Raw genomic sequence first — 27694 nt, forward strand, 5'->3', positions numbered from 1 at the left:
TTAATGTCTAAATATTATGACAGCGTGATTACAGCATGGCAACGTTCTCTCTCTTTCTCTACCCTTCTTTATCTCTCAACCTCTCCCTTACTTTACCTTGCATTTTACTCTCACTCTAATATAAACACTCTTTAAGGTCCAGAGTGTGAGGTGTAGTGTGCCAGGAGGTTAAATGTGGAAGCAGGACTTGCACTTCTCTCCCTCCTGTCTGATCTCTCTGAGAACACAACAACCCAAATAAGGAGATCAGCCACATTTGAAGAGTGAGTGAGCGGAGTGGAGAAGCCAGGCTTTGGATGGCTGGTTTGATAGGGTGGAGTGTGTGTGTCTGAGAGAGTGATAGTCAGGGAGTGAGGATGGAGTGGACGCAGAGTGGTGAGTGACGGAGCAATGGATGGAGAGGGAGAGGATGGAGGGAAAGGATGAAAAGAGGGACGGAGGGAGGGGTGAGAACATGGGAGGAGGAGGAGGGTGATCAGAGACTGGAGGCAGGTTCTGTTGCCGTTTTAATAACTACCCATATAGGGCTCAACTCTCCATCTCTGTCCACAACTCTTTCTGTCTCCTTCCTACTTTCTCTCTCTCTGTCTCTCTCTCTCTTTCTCTACCTCTCTACAGCTCTGTTGGACTCCAGCTCTCTGCTGAACTGCACTTTAAGACCCAATCTCCTGCATCTCAACGAAAACAAGCTTTCATAGCCGCATTTTCACATCTCAGAGGGATCGAAATCCAACCAAGCAGTCACCATGGAGGCCATCAAGAAGAAGATGCAGATGCTGAAACTGGACAAGGAGAACGCCATCGACCGGGCGGAGCAGGCTGAGACGGACAAGAAGGCAGCAGAGGACAAATGCAAGCAGGTGGGGACAGACAGAGAGGATGATGACAGAGATAGTGTCAGAGTCTTGAGAGCCAAAAATCTGAAAGGATTCAGAAATACTGTTTTTGATTTTTGTTATGAAAAAGGTAAATATAATATTAATGTAAAAGAGATTAAGAACTCTCCAACAAACCAGATAAAAACAGCAAAGGGACACTTTGGCACCTGGAGGAACAGCTTATTATTTGGTTAATGAGTTGCAATCATAGGAGATAACCTATGTGTAAAAAAGTTTGTGCTTGAGAAAGAAATTCAAACCCAGCATAAGGCATACTTAAGGTTTTACTTTAAGGCTTTCACTTTATCTTGCGCTTAAGCTAATCACAACATTGATACATACCAGACATACCTTAAAGGCATTAGTCTGTAAACACTTTTCACAGTTATATATGCAACATCCCTCACAGATTACTCACTGTTTTACTTTGCCCTGTAACAGCTAGAAAATATTTGAAGGTTTTTTGTCATCGCTCAGAGACTGGATGGTAAATTCAACAAATGTTTGTGACATTATGTGAAGCGCAAACATCCATCGCTCCTTACAAGGCCAGGCAACACTGAGATGATAAGATCGCGAAACTATGTAGTCACCATTTTGTGGAAAATAATTGTGTCATTACTTCAATTCAGGCTAAAATTCACCACCTAAAGGAAGAACAAATGCCAAAATGTAAACACCAGCTTTTCAAAAATCAGATGTAGCACCAAATCGTTCAGTGTTAATGCTGTTTACAATGAGGCTAAAAGCAAAATCTAACCCCCACCCCATCCCATGGTGGTTATGGCCACTTCAGGTGATGAGACCACCCAGGATCAGTCTTTGGGGAGGTGTAAGTCCCTCCTGAACCAGTTTGAAGAGAGTTAATGGAGCATTTGTCTCTCTGTTTGACAGGTGTATCCAACACAGAGACAACACACACACACACATACATTATGACCATGCAAATAGATACATATAGATACACAAATGCCAGAGTGAACACACACACACACACACACATACAGACACACTCATGAACACACATTAGGCCTGTTGTCCCAGGCGCCTGTGTGTTTTCACTGATAACAGCTGTATTTTTAGACTCCAGAAGAGAATGACCATGTGGAATTCAGAGGGATTATCAGAAGTACTTCATGGGCTCAGAGGGGAGCGCTGATTAGAAGGAGCATCTAACATTTAACCTTGTGTGTGTGTGTGGGTTAGGGAGAGAGGGGATTAGACTGGGGTTCATGTCATGAGAGACTGATTGTAAACCATTTTAATGTTCCCGATGACATCATAAACACAATTAGGCTCCCAAATCAGCCGAATACAACACCTCGGCTCCACTCTTCGCCAGAAAACACTGGTCCTGAACGCCTCGTCAGTTGTCCCACCTTTAATTCTGTGACTTTGTGACATCACTCTACGTCACGAAGTCACACATTTGCATAATTTATGCCTAGTGGCTAGTTTGGCCCTTAAAAATGAATGGCACAGCTGCTTGGTTGTTGTTAGCGGTGCTGGCCCAGGCATGTGTGAGCTGACCAATCAGAGGAGACACGAGGGGCCTTAAAGAGACAGGAGCTAAAACAGAGCATTTCAGACAGAGGGGGAATAAAGTGCTGCTGCACTGAACAGTATGAGGAAACTGATGTGTTTCTTGGGCATTAAAGCATGTAAACCTATTCTAGTAGTAACCCAAAATAAAATTATGAACCTGAAAATGAGCATAATATGTCTCCTTTAAGTTATTTGACTGTTAACAAATGATGAAATGTTTTATATTTGCAACTGATGTTTATAATACTTTAAATAAATGATTTATAAAGCATTTCATTGTTTGTTACCAGACAAATAACTACTGACTAAAGTTTCATTTACGATAAAGTTAGTAGTTATGATAAAGTCTTCAGCAAACTTTTTTTGCTTTTCATCCATAACTGTAAATTTAAAAGATATATAGTTAAACGCGATGGTCCGACCTATCTGACATTTCTACCAATGTTATCATGCGTGTTGCTTTGCTTGCGTCTTTGATATCTACACAACAGCGATGTCTCTGACTAACTGCTAGTTTAAAGATAAACTCAAAGTGTCATTTTCTTTAGTCCGGGCCCAACAAGTAAATTAGGCATTCAGCCTAGCATTATTGAAAGTTTAGATGTATACATTTTGAAATAACATCATGAAAAAAAGTCAGTTAAATTGTATAAAAGCTGGTACGTGATGCAGGGGGTTTCTACCCGGGAGTTATTGTAAACAAAGATTGTGATTCAGTCTATAAAACAGGACAAAGCAGAACACAAAAGCGAGCAATAACAAGGGCAGTCCTGCACAAGACATTTTCATACCATAGTGGGGGAAAAGTGAGTAAAGGGTTGAGTAAAAACAGAAGAAGAGACACTGACCAGGGACAGTATAGTGAACTGAACTAACTGTCTCTCCTGTTGTAGCTGGAGGATGAGCTGATGGACCTCCAGAAGAAGATGAAGCAGACGGAGGACGAACTGGACAAATTCTCTGAGGGCCTGAAAGATGCTCAGGAGAAACTGGAACTGTCCGAGAAGAAAGCCGCAGACGTGAGTGAAGGGTCACACACTCATACTGTCCACATGCACACACACACACGAACACCCACAGACACAGGGGCATCTGGGGTCAACTGAGTTTCACTTCACTTATGTGAAAATGTGAAATAAACCCGCCATTCCTACACAGTAAAAATGATGCAGCTCTGTCTCCCAGTAAATCCTTAGTAAGACTTTGCATATTGACAAGAGGCTCCTGCTCTTGTCATTAATTACTTGCTTTTTCCGCCTTTGATGCAGACTCACGTTACAATGGCACTGCTGACAACTAGAGCCAATTATTCCACAGCTGGACTGTCTCTAAGCCAGCACCAGCTGTGGGTTTACTTTGATCCACAGTGAATGGTTTGGAGCACTTCAGAGACTGTTACATTCCTGTGCAGCCAGTCCTGAAAGATGAACACATGGATAAACTGTAACCTCCTCACTCGCCCAAACACTCACACACACACTCACCCACCCAGGTCCTCTAAAGCAGCCAACCAGCGCAGCAAAGGTCAACAGAAAAGTTTCTCCATTTGTTCATCATCATTTTATCTTACAGTTCTGACATACAATCAAGTGTCTCTAAGGGACCATAAAGCTTATATATTTATGTAAATGTACAATGTGACAGTTCAAACGGTGTGCACAGTGACTTTGCTATAATGACAACAATGTGACAAAATTATGGAAGTCTTGTGACATGTGTTATGTCATATGATTGGGACCTCAGACACAACTTTCATCTCAAATACTTTACTTTATTAGTACAATTTTGCGGTACTTGTACTTTACTTAAGAGTTTTTATACGCTTATGTCACGGCATTTTAGAAGGAGATATTGTACTTTTTCTTTCACTACATAATTATGCAAGTTACTAGTTATTAGTTACCTTGTAAATCAAGTTTATTTAATTCAAAACATGTGATAAGGCAGTTAAATGAGCTCAAACTCCACCAGCTAAACGCCACTTACACATTAATCAATACATAATAGAATAATAATCATAGAGTCTATTTTTATGTCGAACTAGTAAATTCACTTTTGATACTTCAAGTCCCTTAATCTTATAATACTTTTATACTTTAACTTTATAAAGTAATCCACCTATTTATCATGCACTTCCCTGACGCTGTGAGACTGTTTCAAAAATGATCCACATTTAAGCAGCAGAACCAGAAGTATTATCTTTTATAGTCCATGTGTTCCTCCTGGCGTCTACATTACCCACAATGCAACTTGACCACTGACAGTTCAGTCACAGATTCAGGCTAGCGGCGGTTAATGTAGCCTCAAGCTGAGATGAGCAGCGGTAAACAGAGGCCTGGTATGCTCACTTCCTACTAACTCCAAACTTCAAGATGTTTTCATTTTCAAACTTGATGTTTTCTGCCTGACATCACTTGAGGCAGTTTATCTAAATGTGCGCAGCTACCTCCTCACAGCTTTATACAACTTCTTTCACATATGCAGTAGTAGCTACTCTACAAGACCTATAAAGATTTGATGCGTCAAGTTCCCCTTTATGTAAAGTTTTTTAATGCAGTACTCTTACTTGTAATAGAGTATTTTAATACTGTAGTCATTCTATTTTTACTTAAGTTAACAGACTGAATACTCCTTCCACCACTGAACACTGTATGTTTTTTTTTATATACACTTGAATTTGATGCCTGCAATAGAAAAGGTGAGAACCACAGTATATCTCACCCACAGCGTTGCTAGTACAGCGGTGGGCAATGAAGACAGACCACAGTGTGTTGTGTGTCAGTATTATGCAGAACAAGTTAAGATGCCACTTGGTGACTATGCATCCTGAGCACAAAGAGGAGCCTGTCGATGTCTTCAAAATAAACTACTTAACTTAAACTACTACTAACTTGACTAACTACTGTTACTGTTAAACGTTTAAATGCAGGATTCAGTTACTTATCTTTATTTATTTCAGTGAGATGTCACACTGAAGTTGTAGTTCTGTATTAATTACAGACAATGTTTAAAATCAATTCTGTAGGAGTTTGCAAGCAAAAGATGTGTGTGTGTGTGTGTGTGTGTGTGTGTGTGTGTGTGTGTGTGTGTGTGGGTGGGGGTTGCTTGAAGATATTGTTTTTCTTTACAAGAGGGGGCCCCGCGGAAAAAGTTTGGGAGCCACCTCTATAACGTGATGACTGTGTCCTCTATATCAGGCCATAACTAACAATTGAAGATATTTTTGTGATAGCTGATATCAGTAAATCAAGCGGAACATCAGAACAGTCACTTGTCCCGTGGCTAATCGGCTGCAATCTGGGAAAAAAGATCATATGCAAGATTATTGGAAAGACCGCAAACCACAGTGCTGTATATCTGTCACTGGTGGTTCCTCTAGTATTTAGTGCATGTGTGCACAGCGTGTGTTAACTCCAGAGATGGAGAAAGAGGAACTCATATCTCAACTTAGACCTTAGTAGGGGCTCAAATATGGCCAAGATAAGGCTTAAATGCTGATCATACCAGTTTGATAACAACAGCTAAGAATCATTCTAGTGAGATTACTGAGCAAACTGCACAGGAAAGAAGCGTCATGACAACAAAAACTCTCCCAGCTTCCACCAAGATGTGGTATTGTTTGAGCCTTGTGGAGGATATCCCAAGGAAATGCAGTGTTGTACTACACACAAAGAGAAGGGAAGTGTCTGACATACAGACACAGAGACTGAGGCTGAGACACGCTGGATTATCCTCACACAGTGATTAAATAAACTCTGAGAACAGTTCTGAGAAGCCTCACATGTAAAGTGGGTCAAGTGGGCCCCTGGAAAAAGTGGTGGTTCAAGTTGTGCTTCGAGCCTGACTAGGTGTGGATTCCACTCCTGGGTCTGCTGTAGCACATGAACAGTAGATGTTTACCGTCCCACATTTACAGTTTAATCCTGCACACTGACAACAACATATCCAGCCGGTGAAGCTCCATAAATTCCCGTCCACATGTCTCTTATTAGAGGCAGCAGTCAAGTCATTACACATGTGAATTCACACACAGAACACGACCAGATTGGGAACCTGGAGGGGGCTGGGAAGCAGAACAGTGAGCCAAAGACCCCAACAGGAAAGCTGTTGTGATTCATAAAGAAGTAGTCCCTGCACCCACGATTGGTATTACAGATATTTAGGTCATCACAGTTCACTGTCAGCTCAAGAAACCAGACAGAGAGTCTGATGCAGGAAGCTGAAGAGATGGCAGCAGTGTGTTGTCTTAATGCAGGTATTAATAACGGCGTTCCCAGCAGCAGCAGTTACTGTTTTAGGGGAGAGCTGGACTGTGGGGGAAAGAGAGAGCAGAGAGCAGGCAGGGGGGCTCTGGTATGTCAGGAATGCAGCTAAGGCAAACAGAAAACCCCACACTCCTGTGTCTAATGAAATCAATGCTTCCAGGTTTTCCGGTGCAAGGGGCAAATCAGACAGATGGACTCAATCAACAGATGAGACTGATTGTGAGGGAGATTGATTCGTCTTCGACTGAGTTCCAGCTGAACTTGAACCGAGCTGAGAGCTGAACCGAGCTGCTCGTCCAGCCAAAGTGTTTGCTCACAGGTCAAGCGTGTGAATGGGAAACTGAGAGGGTAAACACAGGCAGGGCTGGCAGAGGAACATGAAGGATGGGGCATAAATCTGATTTACACCCACACAATGAACATCGTCTGCGAGCAGGCAGCTGCCGGATGATGTCTGTTTGCTTACTCAAAACAAACGACAAAAGTAGAAATCATGGTGCATATTTGACGGTCCTGTTAAAAGTTCAGATTTGAGAGGCTGGAGGTCTGTAAATAGCTGGATAGTAAAATAATGTAAATTGGGAGGATCAGGATCAGTAGTGCCATCAGCTGAGGATATATTAATATATGAGTTGATATATGTTTCTTCTGCTCATTTGGAGATTAAAAGAAAAAGATTTTGATCAATAGGCAAACTCTTCAACATTTCTTCCTGATATAAAGGCACAGAGAGACATTCTTTGTTGTCCAGAAACACAGAACGTTATTTTGAAAAATAGCCTGAAAAAATGTACTGTGAACTGTAGTTACACTAGTATAATGTCATGGTACAGTCATAAACGTTCGTTTTAATCTGTCACTGAATGTAAGCATCATGTGACATGATGATGCATCATCAAAAGATGTTACAGCATGACCGGTGCTGGATTTTTGCGGTCAGCTTGAATGTTGATATTTGAGATTTCAAAACAACAACATGAGCAATATATCAGCTGATACTTGCGTGCAATTTCTAAAAGGATTCCTTAAATTTTGGTATTAAAGAACGAGAATTTCTGTAGTGCAATTTCTCGACTGACATGTAAGCCAATACACATCCATACAAGCTAATATTGTCTGATATATTGGTCAAATTCTACACAATACGTGTTTTATCTTATCAATGACTCTTTATGGCCAAAGTGATGCTATCTGTGAGCTTCAACCAAGAAGTGACGTCCTGTTTGAGACTGTTTCATTTCTATGGCTATTTGAGTCTGTGATCTCCAGTATTTTCCAAGAAAAAATGTTTGTAGCGACATATTGCGACCCCTCAGGCAGGGGTGCACCGATCCAACTTTTTCCTTCCTCTTAGCGATTCTGACACCCTTACTCAGGGTATTTGGAGACACAGAGTACTGATTCAATACCAGAGACGAAATTCACTGTGCAGAACTCTTTTTAATCATCTGTAACATTTTATAGCTCATAATTAATAACTAATGCATGACTCGTCAAGTTAATTGGATTTCAGTTTTGTTTTTCACTGAAAGTTACTGTATTCGTGTATTTCAGGTTGGAACCACACAGTAACTCTTGATACGTTGCCCGCGATGACAACAGCATCACGATACAGCTATTCTGCAACAATCAATACAATGACAATCATCTAATGATACATCACCATATCTGTCTTAAGTCTTCATTTTTCAGTCCAGTTCCTGGTGGACCCCCTGCCCTGCATGTTCAAGATGTTTCTCTGTTCCAACACACCTGATTCAAATGATCAGCTCTGCTGAAGCCTGATAAAGGCCACTTCATTTGAATCAGGTGTGTTGGAGCAGAGAAACAACTAAAACAGGCAGGACAGGAACATGACTGAAAAAAACAGAGTTAAGCATTACTTAAGTTTAATTGTATAAATTGTATAAATAAGTATTATTCGGGATGCAAAATATACATCGGACACTACTCAAAATGAGTGAGGGATATTGGGAAATGGGTGCATATATGCATGTACATGGATATGTAATCACCAAAAATATTCACAAAACACAAAATAAAAATTCATATATGTCACAGAATATCAATGAAGTGAAACACTAAAATATCCCAAACTGCTTTTGAGTAATGTATTATCGGTTATCGGCAGATAATGAAATTATAGCCGATAAATAGCAACACAACACAATTTGCAATACAGCTCCACCAGGGCTCAGAAAATCTACAAGTTTTAACACAACAAATCTAATTAGAGCTGTTGAATAAGAAATGTTACTTATCTCACTACAATCAGGCTACAAAAGCCAATCTTACCCTAAATTGTGCATGAACTACAGGTTAGGAACTTCCATATCCAATCCATACTGTGGAACCATTATACATACTGTATTATTTTAAGTGTCATATTTATTTTTAATGTAAGCTCTTTGTTCCTCCATGACTGAATGAATGTAAGTAGCAGAGGAAACACATGGGCACGGGTGATATGCTATCTGCTTCATAAGGTCACTGTAGGAGCGATGCTGATAAAGCTTTCAATGAAATGTTGGAAGCAGCTTCAACATTCAGGCGTACATCATTTATCATGTTGTCATGTTTAAACTGAAGTCTGTAAAGATGAAATTCTAGTCAAGTCAAGTTGGGAGTGGGGGGGAAGTTTGTGTGTGACATCTAAACTCGGGGCACTGCGCCTTTACACCAACTGGAAAGTAACTCATCCTGACTTTTCCTTTTCTTCTGAACGTCTCGTAGCAGTGATCACATCAGTCACAGGGATCAGCTTTTACACGCGCGCGCACACACACACACACACACACACACACACACACACACACACACACACACACACGCTGCACGCCCCGCCCTCTCTGACCTCATCGTCCCAATCATCTCTCTCCTCCTCCGGCTGCACAGTCTGCCGCTCTCCGCTCTCCTCGCCGCGCAGCTTTTCTAATCCTCCTCCCGCGGACCAAACACTGCTACATTCCTGAGGACGACTTTCTATCACCGCTCATGAACTTATCATTCCTGCACACCTGAAGAAACACTTGGAGAACACCTGGACGCTGTTACTTCCTGGGTTTTTCCTAACTTTTTTTTTGTTGCACTTGAACGACTTCTTTACATTCCAGAGACTTCGGCTCCGGACGGGACGTTCATTATTTCACCTTCAAATCGACGATCAGGCTCATTTTTTACCCTCTTATTGTTATTTTTAATCCGAATAGACCAAACAAGGACACTCAGCCTACTTTTCTTTTTCTCTTGCACAACCCAGATTTAGTCTTAACTGTGTGGTTTTTCCCCCCCTCCACGTGTAGTCTTTAAATTGAGTAACAAATCAGTGAATAATGGCAGGTGTGAACTCTCTGGATGCTGTGAAGAGGAAGATTCAGTGTTTGCAGCAGCAGGCCGACGACGCAGAGGACCGGGCTCAGGTCCTACAGAGACAGCTGGACAGTGAACGGGAGCTCCGAGAGAAAGTGAGACAACCAAATCCTCTTTCTGCGTCTTCTAACCTGCCTCTGCTCTGCTTTCACACTGTCACACTGACGACACGATGTCTAACTTCTCCGTATTCACGTCTCAGGCTTTAATAAAGTGTAACGAGCGCATGTCATTGATTCATTCGCGGGCGTGATGGTGCCACAATGCAAGGCGTTGGTCCTCAATGAAAAAAGTTTGGATTCCTGCAGGTCTGGGCGCATGCGCAGTGCAGTCTGACTTACAGGCCGCTGTGAAACTACTGTGAATAATGTAGACCACGTAGACAGCACTGAGGCTGGATTCATCTACCACACTGATCAGATTACTCCTTATTCCCACAAATCGTGTTAATTATAAGTTTTGACTGCTTGTTCATTAGCAGCTTTCAGAGCTGGACACATTTCGATGAAGGGGATGGTGTGTGTGTGTGTGTGTCACACTCTTAATGTCTTGCTCAGTGACACTTCAGCAGGGTGGATGTGTGCCAAGCAGCAGCTGTCTGGATGGACGCCTAACCACCATACCAGCCAGCCTCCACTGATGATAGGAAAATAAAGGGCATCGGCTTAAACGTATCCCTACTCTGTTATTAAAGGCTTCAGTGGAATAGTCGGAAAAATGTGCCATTTTTAGCAAAAGCTGAAGCCGTTATTGGCTTAATCGATTAGTCAGTCGACATTAAATTAATTATAAACCATTTTGATCATCAGTGTGTCTTTAAAACACTAGTTCCAGCTTCCAAAATGCAAATGTTTTCTGCTTTTCTTAGTCTGACATGATAAAAAACTAAATATATTTGGGTTTTGATCAGTTTTCTGACAAAACAAGACCCTGGAAGAGGTCGATTTTGGCTCATGTTGACATTCGGTGTTGTAAAAAGCACCCAAAAGTCATATTTGAGTGAAAGCAGAAGTAGTAGTAGTAGTTAGAATATCACTTTGGTAAAAGTGAAAGTCATCCACACGAATGATACTAGAAAAAGTCTTAAAGTTTCTGATAATAAATGAACTTACGTATCAAAAGTAAATAAAACATTTATTTACATTCACATATATACTGTAAATGGGTCACCTGATTATCAGATTCAGTGTTTTTTTCTTCTTTTTTTAAAAAAAAAATCTGATTGCCAAAAAAGTAAATTAATCTAAAAATGTGCTACTTTTGCTCCGATGCAACATGTAATCTGCAAAGTAACAAGTAACTGAGGTTATCAGATAAATCTAGTGGAGTGAAAAGTACATTATTTGCCTCAAAAATGTAGTGGAGTAGAAGTATAAAGTAGCAGAAAATGGAAATACTTAAGGGAAACTACAAGTACCTCAAAACTGTACTGTAGTAAATGTACTCTGTTACATTCTATATATCAAACTGTGAATCAGTAGTTTAATTAATAATGAGAGACTTGTTATTCACAGCTTTATTTTCAGCATGTTTACATTCTAACGTACAGTATGAGCAGCAGTTGCCCAATTTCGGCTGTAATTGGCACAAGTCATCGTTGAAGTTGCACAAGTTGTGGTTTCTCAGACTTGACGCGCTGATGTGATGAAAGTGACTCATCTGATTCTTTTTTTCTGACTTTTCCCAACTCTGTCACCTGCCGTGACTCTCCTGACTCTGCCCACATCCGGAGTTTTGTAGCTTCATGCAGAAAAACGATAGAGGTTGGAGAATAAAAAGTTAGGTAACAGTCTTGACTTGTTTCACGTGCTGCTTTATGACATACGGTGCTATATCCTTTGCATAGGAGCTGGTTAATGACAGGACAAGTGGGGAGATTGAAGGAGAGTGGGTGGGGAAGGAGTGGCTGTAAAGATATGGGAGCTGGGATGATGAAAGGAGCTGGCCTGCTGTAGGACTTACCCCTTTGTTACAGACTGCCTATTAGGTAACAGGGTACCTTTTTAATTTGACAATTGGGCGTTTGTTCAGCTTTGTGGGTAATCGTTCTGATAGGAACTTTTAAAAGAATTCGTCATCGTTGTGTTTGTCACGACATGACTGGTACACGTGAAGCACGTTGACCTCACTGTTACTTATTGTGGTGTTGTGATTGTTTGGTGGATGTCTTCTGCCCTCCTTCACTAATTACATAGCCCATAAATGGTTGTATAGTCCAACCTGCAGGCTTACACAAAATTCCAAGCAAGTGGGTGCAGTGAATATTATTTTGCTTTCTTTATCTCTTCGGACACACCAGCTGTTGATTTATGAGTTTAAATGAGGCTACCTTGTGTTTCCTGTCACATGAGTACAGTCAAGAGCCAAACGTAGTGACACAGTTGTAGAGTTTGTCGTGAAACATTAACTTTTTTAAAGGATGACATGCACTTTGAGAACTTGGCTGACAAATTGAAGTGTGTATTTTATAGGTAATGACTCACAAACAGTAACACTTTACTGTAATCCCTTGTAGTTATGAGTTATGAGCAGTATATAAAAATAACAGATTGTGTATAACACATTGTAATATAATTATAAAGCAGAGAAAACATTTAAGTACAAGATTTTCAATGATGAATGATAACTTCATATTAAAATACATGGACCCAACAAATGTTTGTAATTTTTGCTTGAAAAATTACTGAAATTATGTATTGATGGCCACTCGTTGTTGCAGGTCTACAGCCTATAAATGATCAATAGGGGTGAAATTGCCCTTTACCTGCAGAGTGGCTTTATAACATTTTGGAAGAAGTCCTTCCATTTCATCTCGGTCAGCCTTCACCAAACAGGGCGGTGCGTTTGTGTGGCGGGGTTGGTGTGGTCCCACATGTGAATAATTAGGGCAACCTGGAGTTATTCGTTGGCACAAAAACTCTTTCTTCGGAGCACGGGGAGATCAAAACAGGAACCTTGCTGCGTGTGCTCGGGTAGTGAATCATTGTTTGAAAATGTGGAGGCATCAGAAAAACACACTTGGCCACATCTCTCACTGAAAAATGAGAGTAATTGCTTCGTGTTATTTCTAGTGCGGTGTTGACGCCTCTGGAGACGTGACTCAACTGCTCAATAATGCTTTAAGGCTCCGTTAGATTACAGAGATGTGACATAGTCGTGAAACGCTCCTTAACTTACTTGGATGTGTTTTATGTGCGGCCATTATTCTCAATGGGCTGGTTTATCTTCATAGTGGTTCACAGCGGTCATACTTGTTTATTGGTTGAAGGTTCAAAGTTGAGAGTCTGGCAAAAATGATCAATTTATTCATGACCCTGAGAGCTGTGTGAGCCACACAGATGAGCCAGATTCGCTGCTTCACTTCTGAGACTTTGTTGATTACAAAACAATTAGATATCATAAACAACAACAGAAGGTAATATGAAAAGCATAGATTTTAAAGGGCAAAAGTATGCATGCCCTTCTTTAGGTTGAAGAGTTTGTTCAGCACAGTCATGTTGTCATCAGACAGCACACGGTTGCCATGGTGATAATTGTTGTTCTCCCACAAAGCGTGCAGAAATACAGTTTGTGGCATACCGATCTGTATGTAAGACCAGATAAAAACGGAAGCGGGACTCGAACTTCCACTGAGGTATCAATGTTGGGAAGCAGGCCACCCCCCTCTCACCCACCCCCCTCGGCTGCCCCTCCCAGGATGTCGTCTGCCGACTCTGGTCCAGCACTTCCTGTGCTTCTACTCCCAACACTTCCTGTCCCTGAGCTCCTGCCCTGATCAACAGGAAGATTAGTGTGTGTGGTTGACTGAGTTTTTAAAAAAATTTTTTTTACACAAATTAACGTAGTGTCCAACCTAAGTTATAATTTAAATACTTAAAAACAACTTAAATATCCACATCAGCTCCTGTCAGTTCACTTGATGTTATGGCAGTGGGGGTCAGCTATTGATCTCACACTGTCTGGCTCTATATATAGAGTTGTCTGTGTCTACCGTACCATAATAACATTTACACTGGATTTGATAGACCCTTGTTTTTACATACGTGACAACTGTTCTCATTTTAAGCCACTTGCATGTCATGCTGAAACCTAATCGAAGGAAGTCGTTTAGAAATTCTGCGCCTCTTAAGTACAACTTCCCTCAGCTCATGAGCCAGAGGTGACGTCTGTTTGCTGCTGGCTGTGGTCAGTGGGTTTCAAGGTCTGGAGGCCTCCAGCGGTCTCCTGCAGATTCAGTGGAAAGAATTACTTCCTGGTTTGACTGTTTTTGTTGGAATTTCTCCCTGGGAATAGCTCAACTTTCCAAATATAACTGCCACATGTTGATACGTTTTGGCGGTGTTGGCATTCTTGGGAATACTCCCATGTTAGTGGCTTGTGGCTGAGGTGATTATGTAGGCCAAGGTTGCAAGGAGTAAAATGTATTTGCACAATCTGTGCTAACAAAGCTAAATTTGCTATGATGTCATTAAGAAGCATTTAGAGAGTGGAAATTATAGTATATTATGTAGAATTTATAGCATAAAGTAGTTTTTGGATCATATCAAATCCACATGGAGCCAGTCTTTTCCTGTATGGATGCATGCAAGTTCAGCATTTGTTAATGTGATAGTGCTGGGACTGCAGAGTAGAAATGAAGAACCACATAAATGGTTTTATTGCTGGAGTAAACTGCAGCAGGGATTGTTTATAGTTAAATCACCTGACCTTTATCTGTTCAGAGACCACACCATTCAAGTACCATGCTATTTTCAAAGACTGTCATTAACATTATTTAACTTCCAACAAAACCAGGAAAGAAAACTGTCTGAGTCATGTAAAGTCTGCTAAATAGTTTGCTTCCCAGTGTATTTCATGGATTCCTGAAGGGCATTTACAATGAACCTCTTGTCAGCTTGAACAAAAGACAAGCTCAAGGTCTGTGTGAAAGTCTACGTAAATACTGTCGAAAAATTGGCGACAAATTACATTTTGCACAGAGAGAGCTCGCTGTGATGCTTGTTTGCAAGTTTTATGACCATCTTTTACATATCATACCTCATGGCAGGCTGCCTTATACTGTATGTAGCTGTTTTTGCATGACAGATCTTTATATGGGAAAAGATTACACACTTGCACAGCAACACATGCACATTGAGAGTAGCGTGCAGTAGAGTCAGGAATAACTTCCCCTGAAACCCAACAGCATTGTGCAGCTCATTAGCCCACTGCCCTGGAATCAGCCAATAATTAGATTTTCTCTTTCACTTGTCCTTGATCCTGTCTCTAATACATGTAATACACTCAGGTATTTCTCAAGTCGGTCCCCGAAGAACTGTGCTGTATCCTCAGGTCAGGCTGGAGACTGTTTACCAAGTCGAGGCCAATGGATATTATTTAATCAACCAGTGACAGGGAGGTGAATGTTTTCTATGCTTAGTGCCTTCTTGCTGAGCTTGAGATGAGAACATTGATACCGCTCACATGTCTGCACACGGTTTTTAAAAGCTCTGGCCAGAAGCTGGTTAGCTTAGCTTAGCATAAAGACAGGAAACAAGGGGAAACAGCTAGCCTTTGAAAAAAAAAGTGTAAAAGTGACACATTGTGGTTTTGTTGGTTCTTGTCGCCACTGTGCAATTGACTCTGGGAGGAGACTGCACCCAGCCAAGAAATAATCCAACACATAACCACTTTAAAACCACAGTGTTGTTTTTCTAGTTTGGTTTTTGTATGGATTAAACAAAACAAGATATAACAAGTTGATTTGTGAGCTTTAGAGGTGCTGGTAGGTGGATATAGTGACTTTTAGACAGAGCCACGCCAGCTGTTTCCCCCTGTTTCAAGTCTTTGTGCTAAGCTAAGCTAACCGGCAGCAATGTCAGTTAAAGGAATAGTTTGACATTTTGGAAAAATACACTTAATACTTTCTTATTGAGATTTAGATGAGGAGATTAATGCCACTTTCATGTCTGTACACTAAATATGAAGTTACAGGCAGCTGGTAAGCTTAGCTTAGCATAAAGACTGGACACTGAGGGAAACTGCTAGCCTAGTTCTGTCCATAAAGTAAAAATCAGCATACCAGCACCTCTAAAACTCACTTTTTAACACATTATATCTGATTTGTTTGGAAAGGGCCCTTGTCGTCACTGCTCTTGTTACTTTTGGACACAGCCAGGCTAGCTGTTTCCCCTTGTTTCCAGTCTTTGACAGATAAATAGTGGTAGAGTGGTACTGTGCTTCTCATCTAACTCTCTGCAAGCTATTCCTTTAAGAATCTCCCTCTTGCTACTATTCTCAAGTAACCAGCAGTAACTGAAATACCACTCAACTCTTAGAAAGCACTGGTGGTACATATTAAGCTAGCTTGATAACAGGGCAGCTACTTGTCCTCCAGTATCTTTGTGCTCGCTGCCACAATCTTCCTGATACTCCGCCACAAACATTCTCCATAGTTTGTTTTACCATATAAGGGCCTGGCAGCCGAAGAATGTAAAGTGGGTGCTAAAGGAAGAGGCAAGGCCAGATACCAGCCCTGAAAGAAAGAACAATCAAAGGGAGGAAATGAAAGGATGTTGGGCAGCTGACTTCCTGTCTCTTTTTTTTCGAGATCCTCATTTGTATAGTAGTTGGTATCTATTCTTGTAGTAAAGGTTTGTTATTAGACTTCTCAGTTCTTTTGACCTTTAACTTAACATTGCTCTCACATTTGGGTTTGTTCTTGTGCTTAACATCTCAATGCTGTTCAAGAGCTGTGTTGCTAAATGGTTTTCTTCAGCTGCAGAAAGTATTTTCAACAGTACCTCCAGGATTTACAGGAAAAGCTCTTCTCTTCTCTGGTCATGGCTGAGTGAATTGGAGGCATGAGAGTATGTGCTGCACACCCACAAGCTGTTTTACTTGACACAAGGCTGTCACTGTCTTTAAGGGGATTCCCCTTCACCCTTGATTGTGAAAATCTGATGACAGATAACACGACAGATCGCATGCATTTGACAGCGAGCGTAGATATACGCACCACCATAGTGGTGTCAGCTCAGACTTTGGTTTTTGTGTTTGTGTGTTGCTTGACAACAAACATTCAGCTGGGCAGGAGAGTAGCCGGTTGCTACCTGGTAATTATGTTTGTTTTAGAGTGGCAGAGACTGACAGAAAGAGAGTGATTGTTTGCATGTTTGCGGAGTGTACGATTGGAAGTGCATTACAGCATCGGATGTGCCAGTACGCACCGTAGCTGACCTACAGCTCATGAATAGCATTTTTGTTAGTGTGCACACGGTGTTCTTCACAGCACATTGCTCCACTCAGGAAGTAACAATATCTGTTATTTCAGGCTCCAGTTTAAGTCTGTCCGACGTTTCTCAACAGCCAGATGCAGTGTCGACAGAGGCAGACCTGTGTAGAGGACGCTGCTGATGAGGATTCAAGATGTTCCGACCGATTTATGTCTTTCATTCATTTCTCATTGGGTTAGGTTTTCCTCTATCAAGACGTGTCAACGCTAGTTCGGCAGACATTTCCTGTCTCATATCGGCGGCCTCTCTGGGTGCAGTAGGGCAGGGCCTGGGAGAGGACGAGAAAGAAGCAAGGGAGGAAACGAGAGAGAGAGAGAGAGAGAGAGAGAGAGAGAAAGAGAGGTGGAAAGACTGAGTGGCTAGTCAGCAGTCTAAGATGACATGGAGATGAGAGGGAGAAAATCTGAAAAATTAAAATAGAGGTCTGCAACCAGCTGCCAGCGAGCAGGAAACCATGCTTTCATTTCCTGAAATATTGAGTCTATGACAGAATGGAAGAACACACTGGACGTGGTCTATTTATTCTCACCACAAAAAGACTTCATAACTCTTCTCCATTGAGCTCTCTGCTCTCCTCTCTGCAGTGTTACCTTTTCCTAGCCATTGCTGATCCTTTGAATGATTTTATCTCACCAAATGTGCAGCAGAATGACTCACCTAGCTGTAAACTTTAGGTGCAGACACTTTGACTGTTGATCTGACTGGCAGACTGACTTCTGGACTGAATGACTAGCTAATGAGTCACTGACCTACTAACTGCTGCCCTGCGACCGAGCGCAGAATAATGTCTGTTTGTCTAAGAAATCCCCCAGCTGCTTCGTTTTGGGAACAGGGGGTGAACTTGTGTGAGTACGTCGGTTTTGAATGAATAGTTCAGCATTGTAACGGTTCAAATGTGCAGTTATGAAGAGCTGTTTGACCTGCCCGGTTGTAAACGTACATTTTAACAGTGGACAGTCTCTTTGTGTTAACTTTGAATGAAAACAGGCTGGTTTTCAGTTTGAAAGCATCTCCCCAGGAGGTGGTGGTTGGATAAACTCCCCAGCCAACAGAAAGGAAATGCCTGTATAGTTGTCTGTTTGCTTTTTTTCCCCTCTTTCTGCCTTTGTTTACCAAGGGCAGATGAGAAGAAGCCCATTTGTCCACCCTACTTGGCCCAGTTCTGCATTCACAGTCACCGGAAATTGAGTTTTTGTGAACGTTTCATTCAAAACTAAAGTCCTGCGATCTTCAGATATTAAAAGGATTACAGCCAGAATCAGCTGTAGGTAGTTGTGTTTGTTACAGGTAGGCCCCACTCCTGTACAAGATCCTCCGAGGACCTCCAGCTGTCTCCATTTCACTTATTATTCATCAGCGAGACTCAACTATTGATTTGTCAAATGTGAGCGACCCCAGAGAGAGTGAAGATCAGATAACAGTATCTCACTTGCTCATAATACAGAATGGAACTGAATGTATTTGAGAGACTTATTTTTGAGGATTCATGAAAATTTGCACTGGCTTAATAAAAGACTACGCAGAACATCTTCCTATAGTCATGGCTCCATGGTGATTTTTCAGTTTATTGTTTTAAAGCATATTTATCAGAGGTATTTTCCGGACAAGAGTCCGTTAAAAGCATCGCTGCCAATGTTTGTGTGGCTGTCTCTTTTCCAACATGGCTGCCTTGATCCACCAGTAACACCATTCAAAAGAAGATGCACAGTTCCTCTGCAAAGACTAAAGTTGCTGTTTTCCACAATGCAGTAGTAACACTTAAGTTTAGTTTTTGTGTATGTCTTTCTACATACAAGTATACACACAAACTATCGCCCACTCACAGCATGCAAGAAAGAGATGGTGAAAAACATCTGTATTACATGGAAACGTTTTTATTCTGTTTTTTTTTTTGGATATATCATCACTTTACAAGGTTGATAGTATTAAAAATGGTATATACCTCAATGTAGAAGAAATTATTAAGAATATGTGCAGGTATGATAATCTGTTCATGCCATTTTGATGAAGAACTTCAATACCTCAAACGGAGGCTGATGACTAAAAATCATGATTTTAAACCTCCTCATAGTGGCAGTGGTCAGGGAAAGGCGAGACTGGACAGGACAGCACACACATTCCTAGAAACTAAGCTGTAATCCCTGTCTTATTTTTCTCGTGTTCCATTTTCAGCATGGTCTTACAAACCTAACACATTACATATAAAAAAAACTGTTGACTCCCCTCGCTGCCCTCTTTGTACCTTCTCCTTCTCTACCTGCTTTACGGTGGGTAACAGAGGGGAAGGGGAGACCAGCTTGGATGATTTAAAGTTGAATGAATGACTGACTGAATTTCTTTGTTTCTTCCCTTACAGGCGGAGGGCGATGTAGCAGCTCTGAACCGTAGGATCCAGCTGGTGGAGGAGGAGTTGGACCGAGCCCAGGAGAGGCTGGCCACAGCACTGCAGAAACTGGAGGAGGCTGAGAAGGCCGCAGATGAGAGCGAGAGGTCAGATTAAGTCACATTAAACAAGATTAAAACTTGATATTGTTACACCTGGCTTTCGCATCTTAATTTAAAGGCTTATTCATCATCACACACTCTGTCCTGTCCATTCAGAGGGATGAAGGTGATTGAGAACCGAGCAATGAAGGATGAGGAGAAAATGGAGATTCAGGAGATGCAGCTGAAGGAGGCCAAACACATCGCAGAGGAGGCCGACCGTAAATATGAGGAGGTGAGACTGACATCCTAAAAGGTCCCATATTATGCTTCTTTATAGAAGCATAATATGAATACAGGCAGTTTCTGAATACAGGCTGTGTATCTGACTTTCAAAACAATATGGGACCTCTACATCAGCATGCACTCCACTGTTTAGGCATTTTTTTTCATCATTAATCTGACCTACTCTTGTCTTTTGGACGCTGCTGTGCTTCAAGTCAAAACATTTTCCCCCTAAAACTTTCATGTTTTTCACTCTAGGTGGCCCGTAAGTTGGTGATCCTGGAGGGAGAGCTGGAGAGAGCTGAGGAGAGGGCCGAGCTCTCAGAATGGTAAACACACAGACGCCCAAACACAAGCACATATACACACATAGCAGGGATGCAATGATTATTGATTTTGATGGTACGATTATTGTCTAAGGCCGTTTACTGAAAGTCAATCGTTAATCACTGCTGTCGCTCTTTCATCTGAACCAAGCATATGTCTCTCTCTCTCCACAGTAAAGCCAGTGACCTGGAGGAGGAGCTGAAAAATGTGACCAACAACCTGAAGTCCTTAGAAGCCCAGTCTGAGAAGGTGAGAGCGTCATGGAGCAATTGCGTGATGTGCATGGCAATGACTGGACTCTCATTTATATAAATAATACTTCTTGTTTTGGCTTCCTGAGGACTTTTTCCACGCAGGAAAAATGCAGCTTCTTTTATTTTAATCCAGTAATGTTCAAAAGGAGCATTGTGTAAGGCTAGCCTCAAGCTGTGAGTAGAAACCACTTGTTTACTATGTCAGGAGGCATTCACTGACTCTGACACAGTTTTAGCCTTGCTTAAGGCGAACGTAAAACTTCATTTTCTAACCATATTGGTTCGACATTGGCTGATGGTTTGTGAAGTTGCTTTCATAAATACGCAACCTAAATATAAACAAGAGTAAAAACTGAACACCAGGTCTGGCACCCAACACATGCTCATCTTCACTCCCCTCTATCCTATCATTTGGGCTGCTCTCATGGCTCAGTGGACAGTAATTTAAGTGAGAAGGGAGGGATACCACATCACCAAAGTATTGTTTCATACCACCTCCATTATAATTGTGTATCATCAGGCCCTACTTACAACGCAACCATTTATCTAGCCCACAGGTTGTTAAGACGAAAACCTGAACGCATCAAGAGTGCAAGACCTGAACTCTTTTGTTCAAATACATGTTTGCGCAATAACTTATCCACCACATGACAAATTAGCCACTGATGCTGTTTTTTGGGGGGGTTAATGGTGTTTCAGTGTGCGTAAACAGGCAGCCAGTAGAGACCTGTAATACATTCTCCTTTTTCTGCTACATCACATTCCTCTCCGGGCACAGACAGTTTGACGGCATGCCAGGCTCACCACATGACCGCTCTCCTTCAGCAACACATGCCTTTGCTTTGTTCAGTCAGGCCTACCACGGTTGACATCACAGCTCAACCCTTTTGTTACACTATCTACTCTCACAAATCAGTCTTCAGGAGGAGTGGTGCAGTTATGATCCTTGGTTTAGTAGAGTGTGTGTGTGTGTGTTCACATTGTGTTTTCATTTGTAGGTGAAAGCGTGTGTAAACATGTCTGTATTTCTGCCACTGATTATGTAATGTTATTTCTCTGTGTCTCCGTCAACAGTACTCAGAAAAAGAAGACAAGTACGAGGAGGAGATCAAAGTTCTGACCGACAAACTGAAGGAGGTGAGATCCTGAGTCTAGTGATTCAACAGCAATCGGATCCCCTCTGATGACATTAGTATACACTATTTTATCATATACTGTGCAACAAATCAGCAGTGTCACTCTTGGGATACTTTTAAAGTATACTAAGAGGGGCATCACAGTCTAGGTCCGGCTAGGGACATTTGTTATATGTCATTTCCCATTTGCTCTCTCTGCATTTAAAGTTTCTATAGCAGACTTAAAGGTACATTTTGGAATTTTGTGGAGCACAAGTAACACAAAGGGGCAATGGTGTTATTAGGGATGTTCATGATAAATCATCAAATGCCATTAAGAACTTAACCGATAAAAAATGTATTAACAGACAATCAGAGATGGGCACAAATATGTCAGAAAGTATCTTCAGAAAGAAAAAATCTAGAGTGCTCAGGAATGCTTTTCGGTAGGGAACATTGAAGTTAAGAAAAGAGAAGAAGGATTTTTTTTTGAACATAAAGTATCTTGTTACACCTGATGGTCAAATATATCTAAATAAAATACAAAATACTGGTATGACAAAATGTGTTTAATTAAAATATAAGTAATTTGTAATTTAAAAAATAAGACAAAAAAGACATTGTCTACGAATAGATATTATTACATTTTGGTAGTATCCATATCGGTTGGATTTTGTTGAGCCAGTTGATGAATAGCAATAGACGGAAGCACCGCAATTAAAATTAAGTCAGTTATTATTTGTGTATTTAGTCATCATTCAAGTGACTTGGTGTTTATTTTTTCTGTTCTTTTAAGTCCTAATGTAGCCTTCTCTGATTTTGCATCGAGCATAGATCATGTCCGTGGTTAAAACAGTTTTCTAATGGAAAATGTCCGACATATTTCATTTATTCTAAATGATTAATCAACAATCCATTATCAAGGCAGCCAACTGTCAATTAAAGAAACTGCTTAAAATGTGCGTCCCTAGATGTTATGATAGGGTCTCATTTTGTTTGATAGTGTGCACGAGCATGAGGATGCACTTGTATGTGAAAATAAAACATTGCAGGTTTCAGATTGTCAAAAAAAAAAAGTTTGATGAGGAGAGAAATGCTTTCAACACGTTTGTCAGGCCTCGAGGATGAACACAAGGTGTTTTGGTTAGAATGACAGAATCTAAACAGACTCATTGTTTGTTTACAAGAAAACTCCACAGAGCAGAGTTACTTTTGCTACTAAATTAATGATTTTATCTTAAAATGTGCATGCACTGAAAACCTAAATGTAAAACATGTCATTTTTATGAACGTCATAGCTCGTGTCTTACTGTGGTCATGTTTCTGTCAGGCTGAAACCCGTGCAGAGTTTGCAGAGAGGACAGTGGCCAAACTGGAAAAGTCCATTGATGACCTGGAAGGTATGAGATCAGTACCACTCACACGCCATAATGTTTGCACTACTTTGCAATATGCAGGCAAAAGGCAATTCAGTGAGCGACTGGCTTTAAATGAACAACCAGTCATCTGGGACCTGAAGATGCAGGAAACATGTTTGTTGATGAACCACAATTGCCAGATAGTTAAGTTGAGTTTCCTGTAGATTGGGGGCAAACTCTAATCCTAATCCATGTTAATGCACACATGCACAATTACATTGAGCTAGACTTAGATCCCAGAAGGAGTGTCCTATTTCAGCACACAGGAAATGTTTTCTGTGGAAAAGAAAGAGTTTCCCCTGCCAAATGTATGGAAACTCCTTACCTACAAGCTAATAAAAGGCCCTTGTTTCTGAAGGACAACCGTGCTGCAAAGAGGACAGAATGTGCTCAGATGTTTTTAGGTCAGGATTATTTAGCTGTCGAACCACAGGCAGCTGACTTTATAGTCAGTTAGAGTTATTGGTACAGTTTTATGAGACATTCAGAACAAGCTTAAATGCTCTTAGCTTACTCAGCTTGAGAGCTGTAAGCGAGATTAGATATGCATCATTCTTTCTTCCAAGCATTTCTGCATCTTTAAAAAGCCTGACCTATTTTTTTTGTCTTCTCCTTCCTCCCTCTGCTCTTTGCCTCCATCTGTCTCTCATTCTCATCCTGCTTTTGGCTTGTTTGTGTCGCTGCTGTCCCTGACACCTGCCTGCACTTCCTGTCGACCTTATGACCTCCAGATGAATTGTATGCTCAGAAGCTGAAGTACAAGGCCATTAGTGAGGAGCTGGACCATGCCCTCAATGACATGACATCTCTGTAGATGCGCTCTCTCTGCCTCTCACTTCTCCTGTTATCTGTCTTCTCCATCTTCTCTCTGTGGATCACATGTGCCTTCCGCCCATCTTACTATGCAGAAAAGTATTAATTAAAAATCTTTTTCTTTCCTACTTCACAGCTTTTTGTCTCTCTGTTCTTGATGATATAGTAGTAAAACATGTGGTTCATAACCTCAGCTACACAGTGTTTATTGCTATGCATTCTCTGCTTTTTGTGATTGCATAAACAGTCTGCTCTTGTGAAATTGGTTGTTAATTTACAGCAAGTTTATGTGAGACAAGGTGAGAGAGTTACTCCGGTTTTGGTTTTTGACCCCTTTGACCCTTTAAAACACTATTTTGGTTGTACATCTAACTTATTTTCAATGGTCTCTGATATTATATACTCACATGTGTCAATAAGTAGAGATATGAACACACTTGAATGACCCAACAGTGGTGCACACATGCCCTCTAAAAAGTCCACAGTGTAATCTACTAACAGTCTTCAGACAAAGATAACAGTCAGCTTTTATGCTTGAAAGGACACAGCGGTGTGGTTGAGTTTTTTGCATGATGCACTATATAACCAAAACAGTCACATGCAAAACATCTGCTCAGTAAAACTGCTCCGTGCTGTTTGACGAACCTATGAAGGAGAATATATCGGCCCCACACGAGCAGTATTATTTGCTGATGTCTGAGACTTCACCGTGTCTCTTTTCATCTTCTCTCCAGAAAAATTATCACATGCCAAAGAAGAGAACCTGGGCATGCATCAAGTCCTGGACCAGACCCTGCAGGAACTGAACAGCTTATAAACACACCGAGAGGAAACTGGAGAGGATGAGATTGTCATGCAACATTCCTTCAATGTCCACATTCCACACTTTCAGCTGTAAAATCTGTATTCCCTTGTGAAGGGGGATTAACTTAATGCTTGTCCCTTGATGTTTTGTTTTTTTTGTTTTTTTTTCTAAGGCACAACTTATTTTATGTTTTATTTTTTTTAAGATGGAAAGTCATTTTGACCCATCGCTTCTTTTTTTTAATCTCCAGCTGTGATTACACAAAATCTCCCCAGAAATGATTTTTGACCACTTACTTAGAAAGAACTGGCATTCAATACCCAAAGAAACCTCAGATTTGGTCACTGAACCACTTAAACTGGCTCAATTTTAACTTTTTTGGCGCACATACATGAATATTTTAGTTCATATGCTACAGATGGTGTTTGGTTTCGCTCTGGCTACATTTATGTGGCTCTGAAGTGCCACCCGGTGGTGATGTAACGTTAGTCAACGGTTTTGTTTTTCAGATCATGCTGTACCACATTAAAGGTGCAATATGTAAAATCTATGTGCGAATTTTTGTTTAAAACATTGAAAAATTGAAGGTGATGAAACCCAAGTTTCGTTTTCCAGCAGTGTAACACCAAGACTACCCCATTGTGGTGACTTGTGTCAGCTTAGGGCCACTAGCTGCATGGCTAACAGAGCTAACTACAGCTAGTAGATACAGCCATAGATAGCTAGAGAAAAGAGTATAGTGAGCAGTAGTCAGTGATTTCGCTGCTGCTTCCTGTTTCGGCAGGTGGCCAATTCTTACATATTGCACCTTTAGTAAGAGGCTACAAGTTAACGGACACAATGCATGCCTGTCTTAGCAGTATCCTCTTTATGTAGTAGCAGTATCTTTTCTGTCCTATCCTGTTTGTGTTTCAACAGCGTGATGGTCAAATGGGCAGGTGACTTTATGGAAAGGTTTCATTGATAGACAAGTCAAGGCACATCCTGCTCAGTTACTCTAAAGACTCTTTACATTTAAATAAAAAGATTTAAAAAGAAATGCCTCTTCTGCCAATCCTCAATCATCCTGAGGCCCATGCAAGCTGTACCACCTTCCTTTAAGTGCGACCTGACCGTTGACACATTCTCCATCGCTGCCAACATTATGCCATACTGTAGCCAATATTAACTAGATTTACACTATATTGTATTACATGAGCGAGCTAAGGCCTAAACCACTGGAAGCTCAGTCAAGTTTTATCAACCATGGATACTTATTGTATATAGTAGAATAATGTTAGGTATGTGAGAAATTGTATTGCTTTTTTTTTTTTTTGTTTAATTTACACCACTTATTTTTGCCAGGGGAACTCTCAAGACCAAAGAACACACATAACGCAGACAATAAATTCTTAATTTGTTTTATTTTTTGTTTTGTGACGGTTCTCGTGGGTTCATCTCATGCCAGGGCCGTGAAAAGCGCCTCACACGTGATCGAGACCATTCTGAAATATTTTATTCACCACCACCCGCCCCCCTCTATGTCAACCTAATAAATGTTTTACAGAAATCATGACTCATGGACTTTTTGTGCAAAATTACAAAACATGTTTTACTTGGTCAATAGAAGTAGTCAAAACTACTGAAGTGCTTCATCATATCAATCTGATACACATACAGTTCAATCTGAATGTCTGTATGTATGATTTCAGTTAATCTTGAGCTTCTCTCCTGCTCTGTCCTAAGAAACCCCACAGGGAGGATGACATTTCACTCCACATCATCCAGATATTGTACAGATAGAGGTGATATCTCCACTGAGGATTTGCCACATTTCAGATCATTGAGTGTGAGGCTCAGACTCATTTATCCACGGTCCATGATGCCGCTTTTCTTGGGTGTCGTGGCAGATTTCTGTTCAGGTATATTTTCTTCTGAAGGCACAGCCTAGAGGGAAGGAAACAAACATTTTACATCTCTTCGCAAGCAAAACAGCAAGAAGGATCAACTTTCAGGTGTCTGTATTTACAAAATACCTGTTTTATGCCATTTTTCTCACCTGCAGTTAGTCTGCATTTGCCCCCTTGTGGTTGACAGAGGATTAAAGAGCAGCCTGAGCAGGGTACCACTGTCTGAGCATGGCTGAAGATGGTGGTGATCCTGTAGCAGCCTGGGGGGAGGATTTTAAGATAGATGGGAATGAGAATATACAATCAGTCTAATGAATACATCATATCATCAGTGGGTGAAATAGATGTGAGGCGCAGTCCTCACCTACGCATTTAACATCCATGAAGTAGGAGTTGGGACTTTGTACCAGCCTCTTCTTCTTGTGTCTTGTCCTCTCCTTGGACAAACTGGGGTTCATCATGTCGTTAGCCAGCTGTAATTAAGATCAGAGCCTGATTTTAACATTGATCATTTCAAAGAATCAAATCAACATTTTGTGTCTTTAATATTGTTTCACTTATATAATGAATAAGAGTTTAATATTTTGGTTGTGCTCTAGTGCCCCCTACAGTCTGATGAATAAACTGCTACACAGAGTAAATACACAGACATGTCCAGGCAAGCCCAGGCATCACTCCTGACAGCTACACCTGTACACTGACTACAGATACTGATTTATTAACACATTTAGACATATTCACGCCGTACAACACATGTATAAATGAATTAATACATCTTTATCATTCTGTTTCAAAGTAATGTTATGTTCATCAATTGACAACAGTGTACTGGAGCAGCTTTCTGCCAATCTGAACTCTTAATTAATCTAAAATGTCAAACCAGAAAGAAATATACAAAGCAATACAAATATTTTCACTTACAGGCATTTTTGCTCAGGTCTCGCAGGTTTTTTCGTCCAATGCAAACTCGATGAAGTAAGTGCGATGTAAAGGTTCAAGTGCGACCCTCTCAACACTCAGCAGAGTCAGCTGT

At 41.0% G+C, this 27694-nt stretch overlaps 2 protein-coding genes across 5 annotated transcripts; one reads left to right on the plus strand and one right to left on the minus strand.

Moving 5' to 3' along the window:
- The first annotated feature begins 689 nt into the window (after positions 1–689).
- Positions 690–26321, plus strand: tpm4a (tropomyosin 4a). Of its 4 annotated transcripts, none has more exons than XM_073475870.1 (9): positions 690–860; positions 3317–3442; positions 19688–19821; positions 19933–20050; positions 20299–20369; positions 20541–20616; positions 21696–21758; positions 23067–23136; positions 23886–24045. In XM_073475870.1, exons 1-9 carry the CDS (start codon positions 747–749, stop codon positions 23966–23968), a joined length of 855 nt encoding a protein of 284 aa, XP_073331971.1. In that variant the 5' UTR covers positions 690–746; the 3' UTR covers positions 23969–24045. The 4 variants fall into 4 exon arrangements, with proteins under 4 accessions (XP_073331971.1, XP_073331969.1, XP_073331970.1 ...); XM_073475868.1 differs by lacking the exon at positions 23886–24045 and adding an exon at positions 24702–26321 and having other exon boundaries at positions 696–860; XM_073475869.1 differs by lacking the exons at positions 690–860; positions 3317–3442; positions 23886–24045 and adding exons at positions 9588–10152; positions 24702–26321.
- LOC141004402 (small ribosomal subunit protein eS27-like) lies at positions 26157–27694 on the minus strand. The gene is made up of 4 exons (XM_073475872.1): positions 27583–27694; positions 27026–27134; positions 26811–26921; positions 26157–26698 (listed from the first exon to the last, which is right to left on the minus strand). The coding sequence occupies exons 1-4, from the start codon at positions 27586–27588 to the stop codon at positions 26670–26672; spliced, it is 255 nt and encodes an 84-aa protein (XP_073331973.1). The 5' UTR covers positions 27589–27694; the 3' UTR covers positions 26157–26669.

This window comes from Pagrus major, chromosome 11 (assembly GCF_040436345.1).
Source record: "Pagrus major chromosome 11, Pma_NU_1.0".
Lineage (NCBI taxonomy): Eukaryota > Metazoa > Chordata > Actinopteri > Spariformes > Sparidae > Pagrus > Pagrus major.

Coding starts and splice junctions, on each gene's coding strand:
- tpm4a (XM_073475870.1), top strand. CDS start 747: ATGGAGGCCATCAAGAAGAAGATGCAGATGCTGAAACTGGACAAGGAG. Junction 3,443..19,687: donor CCGAGAAGAAAGCCGCAGAC/GTGAGTGAAGGG, acceptor CTTCCCTTACAG/GCGGAGGGCGATGTAGCAGC. Junction 19,822..19,932: donor GCCGCAGATGAGAGCGAGAG/GTCAGATTAAGT, acceptor CTGTCCATTCAG/AGGGATGAAGGTGATTGAGA.
- LOC141004402 (XM_073475872.1), bottom strand. Junction 26,922..27,025: donor CATGGATGTTAAATGCGTAG/GTGAGGACTGCG, acceptor TCCTCCCCCCAG/GCTGCTACAGGATCACCACC. Junction 26,699..26,810: donor CAAATGCAGACTAACTGCAG/GTGAGAAAAATG, acceptor CCTTCCCTCTAG/GCTGTGCCTTCAGAAGAAAA.